Source organism: Sturnus vulgaris, chromosome 4 (genome assembly GCF_052056855.1).
Source record: "Sturnus vulgaris isolate bStuVul1 chromosome 4, bStuVul1.hap1, whole genome shotgun sequence".
Classification (NCBI taxonomy): Eukaryota; Metazoa; Chordata; class Aves; order Passeriformes; family Sturnidae; genus Sturnus; species Sturnus vulgaris.
In genome coordinates, this window is record NC_142246.1 from 63,259,231 (window position 1) to 63,280,482 (window position 21,252).

Consider the following 21,252-nt stretch of genomic DNA (forward strand, 5'->3'; position numbering starts at 1 on the left):
CCCACCAAAGAAATTCACATACCTGTAGCAATGCCAGGCCTGGCCACAGAAGAGGAGAGCTCAGTTCCTTGCTACCTTTGTGCCACACAGCCTCAGGGCAATTATCACTTCTGTAGATATTCTGAATATTGTTTTTCTAGACTCTCCACGGCTGGGCAGAGCTGTATCTGTGCATCTGTCCCTCTGTAGGATGTATTTGTTCTCACCAAGACTGATCCTCTGTCTTTTCTGAGACTTCAGCCAACAAGCTGCTGTCATGTAAACATTATTAACTGTTCTTACCAAGGTCTGTCTCAAGAGCACCTTGGCCAAAACTGCAGCTATCTGTGTGTGTTTCATTAGGGACATTCAGATTGTTAAAGAAGCCTGACCCTTCCATATGGGAGCTACTTACCAGGAGAGCAGATATTTTATACCAATAAATACTATAGGAGATGGAAATGTTCCCATTGCACACTCCTTAAGTGCACTTGCTCTGTTCCTGGAGAATGGGCTTCAGGCCAAATCCTCAGCCTTCACATCCAGAGATAACACAAGCAAGCTATCCAGAAATAACAGCAGCAGAGGACAGCGGATGTCACATCATAGGTTTTCTTTAATTTGTGCAGTGCATACAAACAGACTCAGAAAGGGATCTAACAAAACCACAAGATATAATTTTAAAACACAAGGTGTTTTTTTATGACACTGTCCTTGGCTGTGATTAATTTATCTCAGCTTCACACACCCAGGCATCAGGGACATGCTGCCCTGGACACTGTTCTGTTCTTTTTCAGAGCAGAAAACTTTCTACAATGCCATCCCTGGTCTTGTGACATGGAGGAGAAAGTCAGCATCTGCTTTTTCCCTCTGACATCCAACATTCCCTCTCCAACATGCAATTCACAAAACATATTTTAGTGAACTGCTTCATGTCTTCTGACTTCAGGAGATCTGTCTCTAGAGCAACACAGTTACTGTGGCTCACAGAAATACTGCTAGTCTAAGTCCCTGAGAGAGTCTTGCAGTACAGAGGTGATTTATTATAAGTAACCATTTAAGTCCTCAAGGTATTGCAAGTGTTTTAAAGTGGTATTTTAATGAACATAATTCATTAATTTTACTGTAGATTCTTCTCAGCATCAGGAAGAATTTTATTAGCATGTTTTATGATTTCCTATTTATAAAATTATAGTACTTTGCTTTAAATAAGGAAATCTCTATATAGTTTCCTTTATAGTTTCCCTGCTGTGTCACATGCAAAATATCTTACAGGAACAGAAGGAAAACATGTTGGGTTTAATATCAAACCAGTATTTTCTGGTAGAGATAAGTCATAGAAAAACGAGATAAAATAAATAGCATTTAACAAACATTTCCGTTTCCCACTGATCCATTTTCTATTACTATCTGGCAATATTTTTTCTGTTGCTCTTCCTTGAAAGACTCTTTGACTTTTTTCCTTTTCAGTCCCCCATCCCTGCAAAACACAGAAGAAACAGCTTTAAATTCACTTCAGGGTCAAGGCAGGAAAACATTACTATATTTAGACTATGTAGTCAAAGCAGTTTCCACTCTTAATGTTAACTTCTGTAAGACAATGCTTAGTGATTTATACTGCCAAGACTTACCATACCACAATACCCTTCTTTTAACCCAGCATTTAACAGGCAAGCAATTAATTTTCACCTAATACTGCCTGCTGTCTAGATCCACCTGTCAGTTCTGTTTCTCTCTATCTACTATATTATTCTATTTATTCTAATGCAGTTGTTCAAGTAATAAAGTAACATTTTCTGAATCAGAGTCAGTAAGGGTGATGGACTACAGAGCAAACAAAGCAGGTTTTAAAGGATTCCATGCTAGTGTTTCAGAATACAGAACACCTTTAAAAACAATTCCAGAGGTGGTGCTTCTTACCAAGGAAGCACAGACATTCCTGCCCGAGCAGCAATGACAGCCTTGACTCTGTCAGCAAAGTGAACAGCATCTTCTTCTTCCTGAAAAAAATATATTCATTAATTGTTTTACAACATAGACATTTTCTCTGTGCCTCACTTAAAGAGAGGTTTTTGCCAGACAGCAGGCACTGGGGCTTATTCCAGACCCACAAGCCGAATGTGACCTGCAGGGCAGTTCCAGCTGATCCTGGTTTGCCACTATTTGGTGCCAAAAAAAACCTACATGGGAGGCTCTCTGGTTTGTGGGACAATCTCACACAACACACAATCTGAGGTCCCAGGCCTGGCCAGAGCAGGGGATGCATCCCACATAGATCCATGCTCACTTAAAATTAAGACTGTAGTGTTGCTTCTTGGCCTTTGTCCATTAAGTTACCAGTAAAGATTCAGAGCACCATGTGTAGTAATGCAGACCTCCTTCCATTTCACAAGCACTTTCAAGACATAGAAAAGAGTAAGAACCTCTTTGACCATCGGTGGCAGGTACCACACATTGCAGACAATAGCCCAGCTGGTTAACACATTAAAAGCATAGGTCATTATGGAATGCTTTGTGCTGTTCCAGAAGGCATCTCCAAAGCGGGGGTCATACTGGAAGACAAGAAAAACAAACTGCCTTGGTTTAAATCACATAAACGGCTTTTTTTTTTTTTTTTTGCCACAAAGTCACAATTCAACTTATTAAATAAGGGGCAAATCTAATCACACTCCTGAAAGTATCAGTAAATTCAGAGTAAAGCTCCAACATTTATTACAAGTTTCTAACAGTTAACATTTACAAGCAATGCATGACCCCAAACTATGACACAACCTATAGCAAAAGACTTATTCAAAACATAAAAACATCTACAGATATGCTGACTACAAAGGTTTCCTCAACAATGCTCACAACACTTTTAACAACGTCCATAAGATCAGGCTGCATTATAGTTCCAGAAAAAGTAACAAATATTTCCAGATCTAGAGTGACCTGGCTAAAGCTACTGAGAAAGAGAGTTCCAAGAAAACTGCCTTTATCCTCAGAGCACACAAGAGCCAGGACAGAAATGACGTGTTTCCCATACTGCTTAAAACCACAACAGTCTCTTGGGGCTTAATTAGTACTTTATGCACACCAAACATATTCCTTTTCAAGGGTTACACATGAACAGCTTCTCTGAGAAACGTTTGCAAACAATCCCTCCCATGTTTGAAAACTGCAGTTACAGTACCTTGATTGCTACTGGATGGATGGTTCCTCCTACCTCAAAGCTTCCCTTCTTAAACATCATTACCGATGTGTTGTTAATGCAGGTGCCTGGTCAGAATTAAAATAGATGAAGGGCTTAATCCACTCCGAGAAAAGTATCAGGAAGCGAATCCTAAACTGTCTTAAGGAGACTTAGTTGTTAAAGGAGAAAGTAAGCTTTAGTTCTGGAACATAATCCCAGAGCCTTGTATGTCTTCATTATGTTACATGCTAAAGCAAATAAACTTCATGAAACTTTGTAAAATACTAGAACCTGACTTTTAATATCTCCCAAGAGCTAATTAATTCTACAAACTAAAGACAAACACCTCACTTCTAAAGACTGGATATAATAAACTGCACACTCAATGGCAAGAAGTGAGAAGAGCAATATCAATCAATACAGTTGCTTCCTACCTTCTGGGAAAATTAAAATGGGTAACTTGGCCTTATCTGCAATATGTTCACTGATTCTGTGGAGAGAATATAAAATTTCAGTATATACTTCATATTTATATTTGTCCAAGAATCTAAACATCCATTACCTCTCACATAGGATGATAAAAGCCCTTGCCCAATTGCCCTTTGCCCAGTCAGTTGCTGCAGCTGGAATATGTTCTGGTTTCAGGCCTTTATCTCAGCATCTCTTGCTAATTAAAAAAGTAGATTTTCTACAAAGCTGTATGAAGATCTATTTTACCATTTTAACCAGAGAATGGTGGTACTTGAAGTGTGTGAAAATAACTTCCCAGATTCCAGCTATGAATGCAGTCAAGCCTTTCTTTAGACTGAAATATATTGCAAATTTTTAGTTTTCATGCTTTCTAGGTTCACAGCATCCATTTTACATGAATCTAATGATTCTCCACATTTAGTTAAGTGACAGGGCACTATCTTACTACATTTGCTGCATCACTTAAAACAACAAATATCACCACTAAGCAGATTACAGACACTAAAATCTGTCATTTTCCAAGACAACTGTCTTTCCTACAGCTCAAGAGCATGGAGCTCCTCTTTGGCCTGAATTAAAGAGCAAAATCAAAACACCATACATCACAAAAAAAAAAAAATTCAACTGATGGCAAAAAATGACAACACTGATGAGAAATTACCACACCTGATCAGACAATGAAGCAAACACCTCACTACCTTACTTTTTCCTCACCAGGTGACGGTCTTTCATTTCTGAGCGTTCAAACAAGACATGATGAGAGATTTGCATGCAGGATTTTTGAATAAGTCCCATAAGCCCTCCATGTACCTGGCCAACCTGAAAGCCCAAAAGAAACTTGTTACAAAGCAAACACACACATATACTTAAATTATTAAATTTTAAACGCAGATACAACCATTACTAAGCTTATTGACAAATTGTACCAATCCCCTTGGTCATAAATGTGCACACACCTGCCTGCATCTGGTTTTTTGCAGTCCAGAATGTGAGTTTGAATCCTGTCAAATCCCAATCTTCTTCTCAGGAAGTTTATTTTCTTACCCAACGCTACATCTATGGGCATCTCAACATTACTGATATGTATTAACTGTGTTGTTCATACCAAGGAATAGCATCCATCACTGGCCAGGATTAGGACATCCAATGGAGATGTATGGTTGGCTACACAGATGCCTCCTTCCTGTGGTTTGTTTTCCCTGCAATGACAACCAAAAAAGTAATTAGTAAATGTTTATACTCCAGACTGCAGGCCCAATCAGGTGGCAAGCACTGAAAAATATCTAAGTGTCTGAAGACAGTACTACATCATCTACACACACCATGCTAATGCACAACAGGAAACACAGGAGGGCATGTGAACATCCTGACAGAGCCTGGATGATCTAAGCAGCTTTTTGGATCAGATTGTACCATCACCAAAATATCCAGGCAGTAATGGAATAAAAATCCTGCTCCAAATCTTGAGATGTTAAATACTGCAGGAAAGAAATTCCACACTAATAAGGGCAAGGTGGCAACACTTACCTGTTGTGGAAATGAACAAGACCACTCAGACATCGGATACCTAAGGTGGCACATATCATCTGGACCTGGTTGCTCAGCCAGCCTTTAACTCTAGAAGAAATGAAGCCATAAGTACATTTCCAGTTCTTTGGAGTTACACATGCAATGTGAACTCTCTGAGTTATCCCCAGTTGCTGTTACTACAAAGACTATACTAAGGCTCACACTGCATGTCTGCTTTCAGATGCCATTGCCATAACTCTCTCACAACACTCATTTTACAGGATTTTACAGGTAACTCTCTCTCATAACACTCATTTTACAGGAGAGAAAATTTTACAGGAGAGAAAAAGTCACCCCATGACAGTCCACATCAATCCTCTGGACTTCAGCAGAGCGTTATAACTACTAGTTCAAGTCCTTGAAGAAATACAAAAGAAATTGAAAGAGTCCTCAGCAAACACCTACCTGCCATTTGGAAACTGTCCTACTACTGTACTGGCCAACACCAGCAACAGGATGCTGAAAACAGACAAGCAGATGCTACAAAGTAAAATAATCGTAATTAAACTCCAAGAAAGAAAACTGGAGGAGTAAGTAAGCAGGTATTCTTATTTGGCCCTTTGATTCACTTCACAATGCTTCCTTTCAGCATTAATAGCATCTAACTAGCAAAAACCCACTAGCTAACTAGCACACAAACCCCTTAATCCAGCTTTGCTGGATTTTAAAAGCAAATTAATTACTAATAAAACATATGGAATGTGAGAAATTTACTTTTTTTTTCCTAGGGGTATTTGAGTTTAGATGGCTTCTTGGAAAGGTCATGCCAGGTTCTCCTTCCTCCCCTAGCCAATAGTGTCTTATTTCCCAACTTCTGTAAAAAGAACCATGAGAAACAATCCCACAAACTCTGTCTGGCTCACCGGAAAGGCAGCAGGAGGCAATACCGAATTAGGATGCCAGTGACCCACACAGCAGCCACTTTCCAGCTGACATGGTGCAGGTTGGCATTGGTTCTGCTGAGGAGATTCCAGGACAGCAGCTCCTCGGAGGAGAACCTGTGAGTGACTTCATCTTCTGCAACAGCCTCACAGCCCTTCTTGGAGAAGTACATGACATCAGCAAGGCTGAAACACCCTCGGCACCGGCCAACAACCTCCTCTTCCATGGGGGTCTCATCTCTCTGGATGATTCCTGCATGAGGAAATGAGCCGTCCTTCCACATGGTGAAATGAACAATATGGATTGCAAAGAGAGTAAAATATGTGTGCTTTATAGAAACAGCTCTTCTCCTGCTCAAGCACCATAATGGCATTGCTATGCTTCATTTATGTACTGACAGCTCATTCCGTAAGTTACTTCTCTAATCCTATGCCATCTAATGCCCCTAAATTGCTGAGAAAGGAAAAAAGGATTCCAATCAAGCTGCAAATAAAACCTTGAGCACAACAACTACTTCATTGTCATTTACCAAATAACATATGCACTCACACCTACAAATGTCACCTAGACACTGCCAAGATGGCAAATCCCTCCTGGTGCCAGACTCAAATTCAGGCAGAGTTTTTATGATTGTTGTTCTTACTGCTCCTGATTAACTTTATTGTTTCTCAGCTGTAAAAACCACCTTACTCTTCATTTTTTTTCTTGGAACCTTCTGTCTTCCCCTATCCCTTCATTAAGGGTCACTTCACTACCAACAAACTTGAAATTGCCTGGATTTCCGCCCCCAGACATATAAAGCATTACACAGACACATTGCGCAGGAAGAATGACAAGACATTCTTGCTCTGCTATTTCTAAAATCACACCCCATAGGACAGGCACACAGCAAGTCTCAGATATCTGCTGAGGTCACTCTGAGACCAGATTCTTATCTGGCAGGTTATAGTGACTAAAATTATCTTGGTTCATACCAGCTAACACTCGGTTATTTTGTTTGCATCCCCCCGCCCCGTTTTGGTTTTGGTTTGGTTTTTTTTTTGAGGGGGTGTATTAGATGATATTAAATATGCATTGTAAAAATACGTTTAATTCATCTTGATCAATCTACCTCCCCCCAATCAGAATCACAAAACTTTCCGCCATCTGCACTTCAGTAAAACCTTCAATTCCCAGGAAATCATCAGACCTGAAAATTATTAGCTGACAAACCAAGCAGCCTAGATGACTAATGACTAAAAATGGGACTACAAGTAAAAGGATAACTATGAAAACTTAACCCATTCCTCTTTGGTCAAAGAAGAAAGGAAAAACAGTTGGGGAAAAAAATTATTTAGATTTTATCCTCATGTCTAGAAAAGAATGCAAATTGTAACTGTGATCCATGGGATGCTGTAACTCTTTTACTTGAGAGACTCTGAATTTTTTACATGCTAGGAGTTACACCAAGCAAAAGATAACCATGCAAAGCCACACCAAGCAGAAGGAACACTGATTCCTCCCAGTCCTGTAAAGAGAGAGCTGATGGAGCCAGAAAGCAAAAAAACACTCATGAAAACAGGGATGCTTCTCAAATGCTTATCAGCAATGTCTTTCTACACCCACACTAGTCTCCAATTCCTTTTATTCACAAAACTCAGAGATTATCTTTTTTTATAAAATGCTTATGTAGCTTGTAACTCCAACAGATATTTGCTCATCAAACTCCTTTCTAAGTAAGATTGTTAAATAGCTGCCTTTTTACAAGGTAAATAATGCTGTCCCCTTCATCCAGAGATCTTACCAGTGGAGATTAAATTTTCAGGTGCCATCGCCTTCTGCTTTTTTACTCCCTCCTCAATCTGCAGGGTGGCCCACTGTTCCCAAAACAAGAAAAGTAGATGTTGATGGTTTTCATTTCATCATTTCCAGACATCCTGTAATTACTTATGGTGAATTGTCTGAGCCTTTTTTACCCCTGACAGGTCTAGGAGTTTAATTTTTCAAATTCAGCCTGAAGGGTGCCCAGCACGTTTCCTGTTTCATTTGTTACATAGACTACTATTTGCCATTTCCAGGAAAAATTGTTTGGCTTAAACTTCTTTTCAGGACACATGCACTTTTTTTTTTTTCTGGGGGTCCAACGAACTGAGCTACCAATGAGACTCTATAAGATCCAATGTGTCTCTCTCTTCTCCAGTTAGCTTCAGGCAACAGGATTATACAAAATAATATCACTGACATTAGAGACATGCCGAAAAATAGATCTAAAAAATTGACCTTAAAGAATAAAAGATATTACCTCATTTGGGGGGCATTCAAGTGGTCTCTGTTGACAGTAAACAGAGCTGGCAACATTTTATATCAATAGTATTTCAGAAGGTAGTGGCTTTGGTAATGAGCTTTCACCCTTCCCTATAATCCTTTTTTTTAGCTTCTCCTTGTGTAGAGCATCATAAAACTCTCTATTAGCAAAATCAAATACAAAAATATGCCTGATTTTTGAAGTTTACCTAGTTTTGAATGCTTTCATCATACATACATAGACATATAAATAGCTCTCATAAGTACTAAAATCTGGCTGTATTTATGTCAAATACATAACAAAGAGCACAGGATGCTTGAGAGTAGGTTCTGCTCGTTATTAAAGGCTCAGTTTATGCCTTCACCTGCTATTAAGGGTTCCCATCTACAACAGATAAGGATAATCCATCTGCTTCCTACAAACTCTTGCTAAACACTGTATTTCCCTCTAGCTGACATGTACACCACACAAGTCACCACAAAGCTGATCTCAAATAGTCTTCACTACATTACAACATGTCTCATGTGCAAACAACAACCAGCTTTTTGCTACCCTTAAGTTTTGCATGCTCTCTACCATCTCTTTCTGTAGCTTTTTCTGTAGCTAAAGTTAAGTCAGTAACAAAATGGACACTTGGCCTTGACATAATTAGGATACTTTAGTTACCCTTAGCTGACCTTTCTTTGTTTTACCATCCATCATTAAAGAAAAGAAAAAAGTGAAGGCAGAATAGGCTTTGATGTGGTATTTTAAACTCCATACAAACCATCTTTGATAGCACTATAAAGCAAACAACTCCCCCAAAACTGAAATTAAAAAACTGGCACCACAGATCATCATCTTGTCTATACTTCCCAATTATTCTCCTGAAAAGGTCAACAGGTACATCATCTCTCTCAATCTTTTGCAACACATGGAGAGTCATTCAGAGTGGTGGAGCCAGGGGATGTCATGAAAACAGCAGCCCACACACTGAGAAATGAAAGAACATACAGAACAGATACAGGAACGTTGCAAAAGAGAGTAAAGACAGACATGGCAAATTTAACCTCTCTACAAAATACTGCTGGTCCTCATCCCTTCCCCAACATCTTTTAGGATAGTTGCATGGCACGAGGGAGGAAAAAGTATAAAATACAAAATAGGTGAGACAGACAAATAAAGCCTTCTGCCTTAGTCTCTGCTTTCCTGTCTCCCACCCTTATCTTGCCTATCATTGTCCTCCTACACAAAAAAGCACCTGTCAGCTGGCCTGCACTGCCAGAAATGAGCTTGCTCATACTATCCTGAAGGATCTGGAATACCTCCAGAAGTCTGGCTTTTGATTCCCAGATAGAAAAAGGGTAACAATCACTGACTAAGCTGACTCGAAAAACACACCTTAACTAATCTAAATGAGCAAGACAAGTCAAAACCAACAAAAATTTATAAAGCTTACTAGTAAATTATAATCTTATATAAATCTATAATCTTATAATCTTATATAAATCTTGCCTCCTAGCACAGAGAGTGAGGCAAAAGTGGCAGACTTTAACTAAATAGTCAAGGCTACAAAGTCAGTGTCCAAGAAAAATGAGAAAGAGCTTTCAAAGGCTGAACAGTTACACAGGGCTCGTTAGCTTGGAAAAGAGCTGAGATGGGTTAAGACAGGCACCTACAAAGTCTAGACTGGCACAGAGCAGGTGCTTAAGGAACAGTTATCCATTTTTCTCTTCTACTACAAGAACTGAGGTTTACCATGGGAAAGCTTTGGGCAGAGTGTGTGAGCAAGAAAAAAGGCAATAGATTTCCACAAGCCATCATGGGACATGAAATTCTAACTTGTGGCTTGGCACAGGGGGCTGTAGGACAAGCAGTGAGGAGGGAATACACCTGTACAGTCACCCAGGTCTTAAGCTTTCAGTCAAGCCATTGAATTGATACCTGTCTAAACCGTTTGTCTGGGTCAAACTCTGGACATATTAACTCTGGAGTGGCTACTGTGTTCAGCATTCAGTAGCATCTGTGTGTATAATTTGTTTTCAAAAATGAAATAAGGCTTTGTGATCGTCTTTGTATTGCACAGTATTGAGACAGAGCTGTCACACTGGTCTTTGTTGCAAAACAGTAATGAAAGGATGTTTTAAATACCTTACCAAAAAAAAAAAAAAATCACAGATGTTGCAACTAACACAGAATTTAAGTATTAAATGTAGCAACTTCATTCCTACATTTGCTGACTGAATGAGAACTCAGGTGTTGCGCTTTCCTCACTCCCATTTCTGAAGTGATGAGGATGCAAGGAGTCCAAAACCCAACAGCTGATCCCACCCGGATCTGAATACTTGACAGCTTAACTTCAACAGTCCATTTGTTTGAGCTTCCTGTAATTACATTCTAAACAAAATGAGGGCGCCCAGTACTTCATTATATTAATTATTGTCTTCACAGGACATGACATGAAATACAACGTGGAACCTTCATTTCCTGAAATCTCATTTCTTGCAGGATTTTTCCTCCCTTTTCCCTTTCAAGTACAGCTCAGTACTCCATCTTTCCATACTATGTAATAATTCAGTTTTGCCACTCTTCCCATATTTTACTACCTCATATCCCATATTCTCAGAAAAAGATTTTTCTAATCACTCATAACGTGTTTTTTTCTCTCAATCTTTTCCTCATGCGTGACAAAGGCGTTGGGGCAATTCCTCTATGTAAAGTCTTCCATTACAGTGGCAAAGAGAAAAAGTTGGTAGGTTTTCAGCACAAACTAAAATCACCATCTAAGATCAACCACTTCATCCAATAGTGGTTTCTGCCTGGTCTCACTTCCCCTTGCCCATCACAAACATGAACCCAGATCAAAAGGTGTGTGCTACACTCAGTGTCTGAGAGGATGTGACTCTCCACCCTCAGGCTGTGAAAAGGACTCACAAATCTCCTGGCTGCTCCATGAGGACTGATGAAATGGGTTGAGAAGGGATAAAAGCACAGGTATAACTTGTTTGGGTTTTGATGGAGAGGCCAGCTAAGGATAACCATGTATTTAAAAGCACAGCAGTGCAATTTTTCACCAGCTGAAGTGTCTGCAACATCTGCCATACTCCAGTAGGAGTTTATAGCATATGAGCTACCTCCGTGTACAAGTGAGCTCTCAATGCAAAAACTACTCACAATTTTTAGCTGATTTCTCTTTCTCAAGAAACAACAATGCTCCAATTTCATACAGAAGTTCATGTCTTGTAAAACTCCAGAATTTTTCTTGGCAAATAAAAGTGCAGCTGTTTAATGTGTTTCTTTGACTCTTTGACAGGGCTCTGAGAGCATGGCATAGATTTCATCCTAGCAAATGCATCTTCTTTTGCAATTGCAGGAGTAACATCCCCTGGCACAGTTTGCTACTATTCTCATCTCCCATAAACCCCAGGACAGGCAAAGACAGAGAAAAGACATCATTTACAAATAAAAATTTACAAGCATATGTGAAAGAATAACACTAACAAAACTCAAACCACGTTCACCTTTATAATTTCCAGAAATATTTGAAGGATAAATTAAATGTAATAATAATAATGAGCCAACAGATATACAGTCAAGAAATTATTGTATTGGAGGGCTTTGCTATTATATTATCCATTAAAAAACCCCAAAAACCCAAATAAAAAACCAATCACAAAAAGCACCTGCAAACAAAAAGTCACCAAAATTTTCAAGCCTTGAATCTTGCTTTTATAATTTGGTTTATTTTCTTTCTAAAAGAACAAGTATCTAGATTCCTTGACAGAAAAGCAGTAGAGGGTAAAAATTATTTCCATACACAATTACATCTTTCCCATTTATTCCAATCACCATTCACAGTGCTAAAACACTTCAGTGAAGTCAAGAAATCAGTGACTTATCACATGCCACCATTACTCATTGCTTAGTGATAGATCTGAAAACTTTAGTTTTATTCTAAAAATACCATTTTTGCTCCCAACAAATTAAGTAAGGTCTAAAGATATATTTTCTTTAAAAACAAAACTTAAAAAAATATTTTTTTTAATTTTAAGTCCTTGATTTCAGTCTGCACTCTTCTGTTTTTCTCAAGTTGCCAAACATGGAGGAAAATAAAACATGCTTTCCCTCTGCTCAGCTGTAAGAAACAGATATTAAGAAACCCCTTGGGTGAGAAGTTTTCTATTAATTTTTCTAGTCTATATAACAGACTAAGCCAAATGCAACACAATGGAGACACCAACCATAGTGCTCAAGGTTGGATTTCTGCTGAAGCATCACCCAGTTGTTTAGCACCTCCTAGAGCAGTGGTATTCCTGCAATATAGTCAGTAGTGTGCTAATATATGACTAAATATCTCCAGCATTTCCAGCTCAGCTCTCTGGGAAGGCATCCTGTTTCACCATTCCAGAGGACAACAGGAACCACGGATGCTCTCTGTGCATTATCCCATCAGCAACATCACAGGAACACAGCACCACAGCTACAGACCCGTCAACACCTCTCTAGGCTTTCAGTGCCAGCTTGTTCATGTCTCAAACAAGCCTGCTTTAAAGCTGACTTATCCCAACCTGCAATTTCGGCCCTATTCTGGTGAAATAGCCCCAGGACTCCAAGAATAGGCCCACTGCAATTCCATGCACAAGCTTTAACCCAGCATTTTCCAACAACAAAAGGACAACTTTGAACAAAAGAACAAAATAAGCCAGCCTAAACACAGTGCATGGAGTTGTGCTGTTCCTGTTATTAGCTGCTGTGGCAACAAGGAACTAGACACAAAAGGCTGTAGCTGATCACATAGCAATTAACTTATTTATTTTTCAATACATTGATCCTCCACATTCTGAGCACAGAATTATCATGCCCATAACTGTGGAGAGAAAAATACTTAATGTGTTTTATGAAAGAGAAGTGCCTTCCTACATAAAACACACACTGAGTGGGTCAAACGTCTCTTGAAGTTGGGAAATGCCCAGGGAAAAAAATCCAGAAATTATTTTGATGCCCACCAGCTGCAGCAGCAAAGCTGTCCAAAGAGAGGTTTGATATGAGAGTAGCTCTTAATTAGGGTACTAATAAGAATTCAATTAGCATACCACTGGCTCATTAAAAAATATTTCACATATAAAGGCCAATATTACATACAGCCACCACAGGCAGTCATTGCCTGCTGGCATCAGTATCTGAAAAAAATAAGTAACCCCTAAATTTTGCAGTCGTGCACTATGCTAAATGATGTTCATACAGTAGAAGACAAGATACTGCCCAAGAGCTCTTAATCAGTATTAAAACAAATACACCAAACAAACAACTTCCCCCAAACCCACAAACACACAACCCCCGCCAACAAAAACAAACAAAAGAGAAGATAAGAAGAATAAAAGACAGAATTGGCCAGGTAAGATGGTCGTGATATTAACTGTATCACACCATTACAGACATGTTCTACTGCAAAACAGATTACTCCAAGGGCTTAATAATAATAACAACAACAATAACAGTAACATATTATTCTGTTATTTCTGCCACAAGGAGAAAGTATATTCACAGAAAGCAGGCTTATGCCAGAAGCACAAAGTTAATCTACTGGAAAATGGAAATGCTTCACTCTTCAATATGATGAATTCGCAGCACCTACTTCTGGCTAATAATAGATATCAAAAGTCAAACTTGAAAAATTAAATGGGATTCGAGCTTATAAAAAGCCCCATAAACCTTTTACTGACAGAAGCAGGATCAGGATCTTAGCCATCATCTGTTTATCTCTAGAAAAATTACGCTTTTAGAAGGTTTCACACAGATTCCTTAAAGTCTTGTAAAGCAGAACTTGTAACTGCTGGATCCCCCAGATTTATAACTGGGTGAAGCAAACACAAAGAATTAGTGTTCTTACCTGGAATACCAATTCCATGCAATTAAAACAATCCAAATAAAACAACTGAAACTTATATACATCTAAAATACATGGGTTTATTACTTACCAACTCCTACAAACTAATAGATCTTTTTCTTTATATTTGACCTGTCATGAGTATTCTACTTGCATGAAGCATTCTAACAAGCATGAACTAGAAGAAAATAGAATCTCTACTTTAACCCTAAAAACCTCAAACCAGTAGCAGATTATAAGTCAGCACATAACTAGATATCATTAAAGACACCCCTCAAAAGATTATCACATAAAACTGCAAACAACACATGCAAGTTAATGGATTTTTTTTCTGCTGACTTTCATAGCATTTCTATCAAATGTACAGATTTTAATTTTTTTATTAAACATGTCCTGTAGCAAGCACATACCTTTTCAACCCACTTCTCAACTTACCTCGAACATTTTAATTACAATTTTCACATAGAAATGAGAAATCCCCAGTGACACTCGAAACACCGAAGGCAACAAAACTAATGCCACAAACAAAATCATCCAGACAGACAAAATCTTGCCTTCTGCAAGGCCATGACCTTCTCTATTTTCTTCCATGTTTGCTCCTCCAAAATGCCAGCCAGCTGCCCATCTGAGAATATATGCTCATCTGTAGCAGAAAATCAAGCAAGCTTCAAGTGACAGGCAAATAAAATTTACACATTCTAAGAGCCCAAGCTGTCCCCAGGAGAAGGCTGTTGCTCACTGAGGACTGACACTATTGATACTGTCAGTGATAAGGTAATTTCTACCCTTTGTCCCGCCCTAACTCCACCCACTTCCTTGTAATTGATAAGCATTTGCTTACCAGGGGAGAAGAAAGAAAAAAACATGATAATATTATATGTTAGATAATTAGATGCTGCCAATAAGGAACCTTGTCAGTGTGACAAGTGGTTTTCACAAGGTGTCCTGCCAATAAATTACAATACGGAACTAGGTGGGTGTGTTTTTCAGACTGCCTAAAATCTTCTCTTCTAAATCTTCTTTATACACATGAAGTATTTCTCCAACGACGTTTGGACAAATCTATGATTTATTCAGTCAGATTTTCTATTTCATGTTGAGATAACTGCCTTGTTTTGGTATTTGAATGAATGAATGAAATGGCAGCTTGAGGTGCAAGTCAGACTTTTTCTATTTTATTTTATTTTTTAATAAGACATATGAAATGCAGATGCAAGTTTCAGCAGGCAAGGATTGACAATAAGCCTGCTCCCTCCACTCTATCAGAAATTAGCCAAAAAGCCTGTATTACAGGGTTACAAAATACACTGTGGTGAAGTAACAAGCCATCTATCTTTGCACCTATTCAACTACAGAATTGAAATGCAATAGATAATCCAGTTTATCCTTCTAGCCTATCAAATTTCAATAATTTAATTCAGTACTTTTTAGAAAATACCCAGCTCAACCCTTTACAACCACCCTTTTTTTGCCTTTTTGTATGCATCACAGACGATACAAAGTGAGCTCAGGTGAGCTCACCAGCTGCTCATTTACTACCTTCCCACAGAACAAATTAACCAGCTTTGGTGAAATGAGCATTTAGGCACAACTTCCAAGACAGTGACATGCCAGTCCAGATCTTCCCTTTGCCAATATTTAAATTGCTGTATTTGTCTGAAGCCGGGGCTGTCCTTTTCAAATATTCCCATCCCCAAGTACCATTGCTTGGTTTGTGCTGTGGAGCAGCTGGATTCCTTAGAAATGTCAGCAGCCCCAAAGATGCTGTGTAAAATGTGCACCCAACACTGTCCAGGCAGTAAGAGCAGCATAGCTGTCAGAGGGGGCTGCACCACCTCTAACTTACACCATGCACCCAGGCACCAGCAGGCAGACTCCTGACGCTCATATGAAGCCCATAGGAATCCATGGCACGCTTCTTGTGCCACACAGTGAGTCGAGTAGCTTCTGTACCTTCAGATTTGATGCTTCATGACATCCCTCAGGTCCTTCAAATGACATTGCAATCTTTTCCAGCAATATAACTTCTCTTTTGCATCTTTTCATTACTTAGCTTCCTTACCTTCTCTCCCCTTGCGGGCCACCTTCTGAGCCTTCTGTATCCTCTATAAAACCTCACTGGTTTGTTTTTTAAGTGTTTCTGCCTTCCCAATGCTCTTTCTCTCAGTGGAAACCTTAAGCCCCTCGCTCTCCACTTTGGTGCTACCAGGTACACCATTAGCCACTGTTTCTCACCTGTCCTGCCAAAAGGCTTCATTGTAAAACAGCTTTATTCACCCATTTCTCTTTAGCTACCATTCCTTATTCTCCTTTCTGATCTCTTCCTCAAGTGGCTTGCCCAGCTAACACACATTCCATAGCGTGGCCTGTGATGGAGAGCTGGAGCAGAGGGCGTTGATCCACCTGGCAGCACCAGTGAATAGCTGCCATCAGCCTCGGCACAGGGGATCGGTATGCACCTCTCTGGGTGCTAAAAACCCCGTGGGCGGGAGGGTGGAGGTAATTTCTGGGACCTGATTTGAGGCAGGAAAGGTGGGCAAAATGAAGCATTGCAAGGAACAGGAAGATGTGACTCGTTTGGTGGGATGCCTCAGCATCAAGACAGATCATTTCTTAAAAGCAGAAAATGAAAAACAGACTTCCCTAGCCTGGGTGGGAGGAAGAAGTTTCTTCTCCTGGATAAGGGAGAGTTGTTTTTCATCCTCTGAAATTATATAAAGAAAAACTGAAAAGTTTCTAGTAGCCTCTCTATAAAGGTGGTCAAACCATCCAGCCCAAAGGTACTACAAGATCCATATGGCCAAGGCTCTTTTTATATTTATTCTTTGCTTTATCCACTTTGTACCTCCCAAAATAATGAAAACCATTTCAATGGTCTTACTGTTCTGTTACCATTGGTGTCACATGGTTTGGAGAGCAAAAGAAGCAATCAAACACACAAATAAAAAACCTGCACCTTAACCACCCAAATTGGGAATGACACCAAAATCAAGGAAATTTTTTATGGAATAAAAATTCTAATTCAATGGAAAATAGTCCCAAAACCCACTAAGGAATGAACCCAAATACTGGAACTTGTCCAACCACGACCAAGGAGTTAAATCTTGTTAAATTTCTGCCAAAAAATGGCTGCCAAAGCTTCTAAAGCATCTGTCTGCTCTTAAGACCATGACCATAAAAACAACTGAGACATGTTGGTCGAAGCACTGTATGTCTTAACTCCAAAGCACTTGAGACTGCTATAGAAGTGAATATGGATTTGAACTTTATCTCTGCCCTGAATGAAGGTAATGAACTTGTTCATGATGTGAAGAAGAAAGGAAATTCTTTATTTCTCCAGGCATAACATAGCTTCCTATTTTTTGGTCAGAAATTTGGCATAGCTTTTTGCACCCCATTACTACTACTACTACTACTACTACTAGTAGTAGTAGTAGTAGTAGTAGTACTATTATTATTATTATTATTATTATTATTATTTCTTCAGAAGAGCCATGAAATGCAATTTTTGTCAAATTCCAATGTGAGTAGATACACATCCAACACTAAGCTGAATAACTACAGTTTGTAATGTGGCTACATAAACTTCCTCAGCAAAATAATTTCTTTTAGAATTAGTTCTGCCATCCACTGACTAAACAGTGCTTCTGCATGTCAGTCTTCTGCCTTTTTTGTCCCTCTTACCAACAGCCAGTCTGCTGCAATCACATCTGTTTTGAAGCTGTGAGAGAGGCTTTATCCAGAAGTGGGCAGATATTGCAAATAATTCAAATAAACATGCAGCAACAGAACGTGGCACTCATTTGTGAGGTCCAGGAAATAATAGCTGATGAATTTATAACAAATAACCACAAGCACTTTTTTATTATGAAGTACCCCATATGTCAGGAAAAGCCACCAGAAAATGTACAAAACTCTCTGTCCATTTGGAGGAATGGAATCCAACTTAGGAGAAAGCAATGTGGCTGACACAGGAGGAATCCAAGAGCAGAGCTCCCTTTAATTTAACAAATCTCAAATTGACACCCACAAGCATAAGAAATTCACTTGAAACAATTCCTGGTCTCCTAGGGAAATGTCAAGGAGATGGAATGGGCATCAGCTTCCTATTCTAGGTTCTAGATACCTTGAGGTCATTCCACTAATTTCATGTTGCAAAACATTGCCTATTGCCAAACTGCCAATTGTCGGAGGGAACCGGAATTACGACCCATTTATTTTTTCGGTGCAAGAAGAAGCAAACACAGCACTGACCTGTGTCTATCTGCAGTGCCTCACACGGAAGGGTTAAATCAGGTGTAAACAGCCCTTTCCTGCACAGCAGTGGTTATACAGCAGTCAGCTTTTAAGCAGGTTCATATAAATTGTGAACAGATATCAAACTGCATTAGGAGGTGATATCTTTCAAGAAGTGCCACTATGGTTTTCTCCCCTCTGATACACAGGGGAACACAGCCTGGAAATAACACTTGCCATGGTCATTAAAAAGAAGGAATCACAGAGTCACAGAAATTTTGGCAACCACTCTTTCCAAGGTATGCTTCCTTCATGTCCAACATTAACCATTCCAATGTCTCCAGGGGGATGTCAGGGGAGAGTTTGCAGCCTGCCTTTCTTGTACCACCTTTCTTATTAGACCAGCCAAAAACATCTCATGTCCCCAGCAGATACTGCTCCAAAGCAGCACTGACACCTCAGCTTCAGCCAGGTGGTGCTTCAGAAGCTGAGGTAACACATAACACACTCCCTAAGGGTTAATAAAGAGCTATTTCTACCTGAGGCAAATGACAACGATCATGACTGACAATCAAGGTCAACCTTCTATCACTTGATCCTTTTTATAGAAAACACACAGGGTATAATTTTTACCTGTTTGGAGTAGCAACATTGTCAAAAGCTGCTTGCATCCAGTGTACAGAAGTGCATCCTGACATTGCTATTAGGCACAGTAAGCTGTTACTACTGCTGAAATTATTCTTCTGACTCCAGTTGTAGGGCTCCCTGGTATTTCTCTGTGAGTTTTGCCATGCTACAAAGCAGACTGATCTATTTAGAAAAGCCTTGTAAGTCAATGGCACAGAGTCAGATAGCAAACCTGGGCTGATTTGCCAGCGTCACTTAACATCCAGGGATACCGGGATTATGTTTTACAGGATAAGAAACTCTTCAAACAGGACTGATCAGAACAGTCTACACCCCAGTGATTCTCATGAATGTACTCAGAATTAAAACTACTAAGAACATATCTTTTTCAACTAAACTTTAACCAGCTATAACAACAACAAAAAGCCGGTTTTAGTTGTGCTTATGTCTTCTCAGTGTTTCAACCCCACATTCATCACACTCCTTACCTAATTGCTACTCAAGGGTGAAATATCTCTGGTAGTTTTGTTTTTGTATTTATCAAGACTGAGGTTCATGCTTCATTTGTGGAAAATCCTCCAAAAGGCCAGAATAACCTTAGAGGTCACCTATTGCATGGTAAGCAGTGTCAGGTGCAATATTTATTTATGGAAAACACACTGTCTTCATGCACTGAAGTGCAAATATGTGTTCCTCTGCATTCTCACTCTAATTGAGCTATGTCTGCTGCTCTTTAGGTCTCTACAGATTCCATCTATGCCACCAAACAGGAGTGTGTTTATATCTGACCACAGTAAGATTGTGCTAGTTACACTTTATCTTTGGCCATCAGCAGACCAATTATGAAGAAGTATCTTTAATAACTGTATCACTCAGTGTGTGTGTGTAACACATTTAGCTCCTGACCACAGAAGCACTATTGTTTCCACACAAGATAAATTCAACAATTATAGAAAGTTATTTATTGTATTCTTTGGCTTACCACAGGCTTGAGTCTTTGTATCTCAAAACAGGGAAATCCACTACATGTTCTGATTACATTTGTTCGCCTCAGCAATGTATAAATACCCACAGATGTGTAGGCATAGCATGGCTGTCAATACATACCTCATATACTGTCCATACAAATCTTGTATATAGTTTGTGTACCATTGACAAAACGCAATAAATTAATTTGTCAATGCCTAACGCTTATTGCATTGATTAAATGCATACAATTTTCTCACAGCTCTGGCTTAGGAGTGACTGCAAGGACAGCACAGAGTCCTTTGGGAGAATTCCTGAATTGGGTCAGCATTCTGTGTCCACTTTCAGTATTTTCTCCCCAAACAGCTATAGAAGTTTGTCATAGCATCTGTTCTTGTTGCCTCTACCACAGCAACATAGTCCATAATGGAATAATGTGTTGTAATATATCCCTTGAGATGTGTTGTACTTGTTTAACACCATTTGTTTAACACCACATGGTCTGCATTGCAAGAAATGCATTTTGGTTCTTTCCCATCAACATTATCCATCATTCCGTACCACTCAGAGGCTTGTCATCCCCTTATTCAGAGATCTAGATCATTTAAGAGTGTGTTGAGAAATCAAAGTCTTACCTGGTCCCTCTCTCCACTGTAACAATAATTAAGAATCACTGCAGTTTTCCCTTCTAAATACTGGCATCATTCACATATATTTTATATTTAAGGAATTTTATTTAAATGTAAATATGCCAAAACTAACCATTCTCCTTCTAAATCTTGCAAAAAAAATTTAAGGGAAAAGAAACCACACTGAAAATATTAATTTTATATGCAACCTAAAAAAATATATGTGAGACCTAAAAAGCGTGGAAATATCTCTTGAAAGACCACAGGTCTACACATCCTATTTCAAGAGTCATGAAATTAATGTCTAAGGCTAAGAATGTGCTTACCTATAGTTCTGATGAGGGACAAAATCGAACATTTGCTCTCCTGAAGTAAAAGAGTAAAACTCCTGCGGCCTTTAGACCAGGTCACATTTCAAAGAATGTTGTCACTTGTAACTATCTTTTCCTGAAATTGTTTTCTAGGGCTTTCTTCTGACTGATATAACTTGAACACTTTCTAGAATGGGAAAAAAAAATAAGGTTATTACAAGTATTAAAAAGAAGTAATACGTGACAACTCAACAAATACA

The 21,252-nt window shown here is 39.1% G+C and overlaps 1 protein-coding gene across 3 annotated transcripts; it reads right to left on the reverse strand.

The window, feature by feature from the left end:
• Positions 1-577: 577 nt before the first annotated feature.
• LOC106854826 (glycerol-3-phosphate acyltransferase 3-like) lies at positions 578-21,149 on the reverse strand. Of its 3 annotated transcripts, none has more exons than XM_088164103.1 (12): positions 21,008-21,149; positions 7,857-7,929; positions 6,055-6,325; positions 5,597-5,671; positions 5,150-5,239; positions 4,728-4,821; positions 4,326-4,441; positions 3,586-3,641; positions 3,152-3,237; positions 2,403-2,531; positions 1,900-1,979; positions 578-1,459 (listed from the first exon to the last, which is right to left on the reverse strand). In XM_088164103.1, the coding sequence occupies exons 2-12, from the start codon at positions 7,882-7,884 to the stop codon at positions 1,345-1,347; spliced, it is 1,140 nt and encodes a 379-aa protein (XP_088020229.1). In that variant the 5' UTR covers positions 7,885-7,929; positions 21,008-21,149; the 3' UTR covers positions 578-1,344. The 3 variants fall into 3 exon arrangements, with proteins under 3 accessions (XP_088020229.1, XP_014734429.1, XP_088020228.1); XM_014878943.2 differs by lacking the exon at positions 21,008-21,149 and adding an exon at positions 14,659-14,948; XM_088164102.1 differs by lacking the exons at positions 5,597-5,671; positions 21,008-21,149 and adding an exon at positions 14,659-14,948.
• Positions 21,150-21,252: the final 103 nt, after the last annotated feature.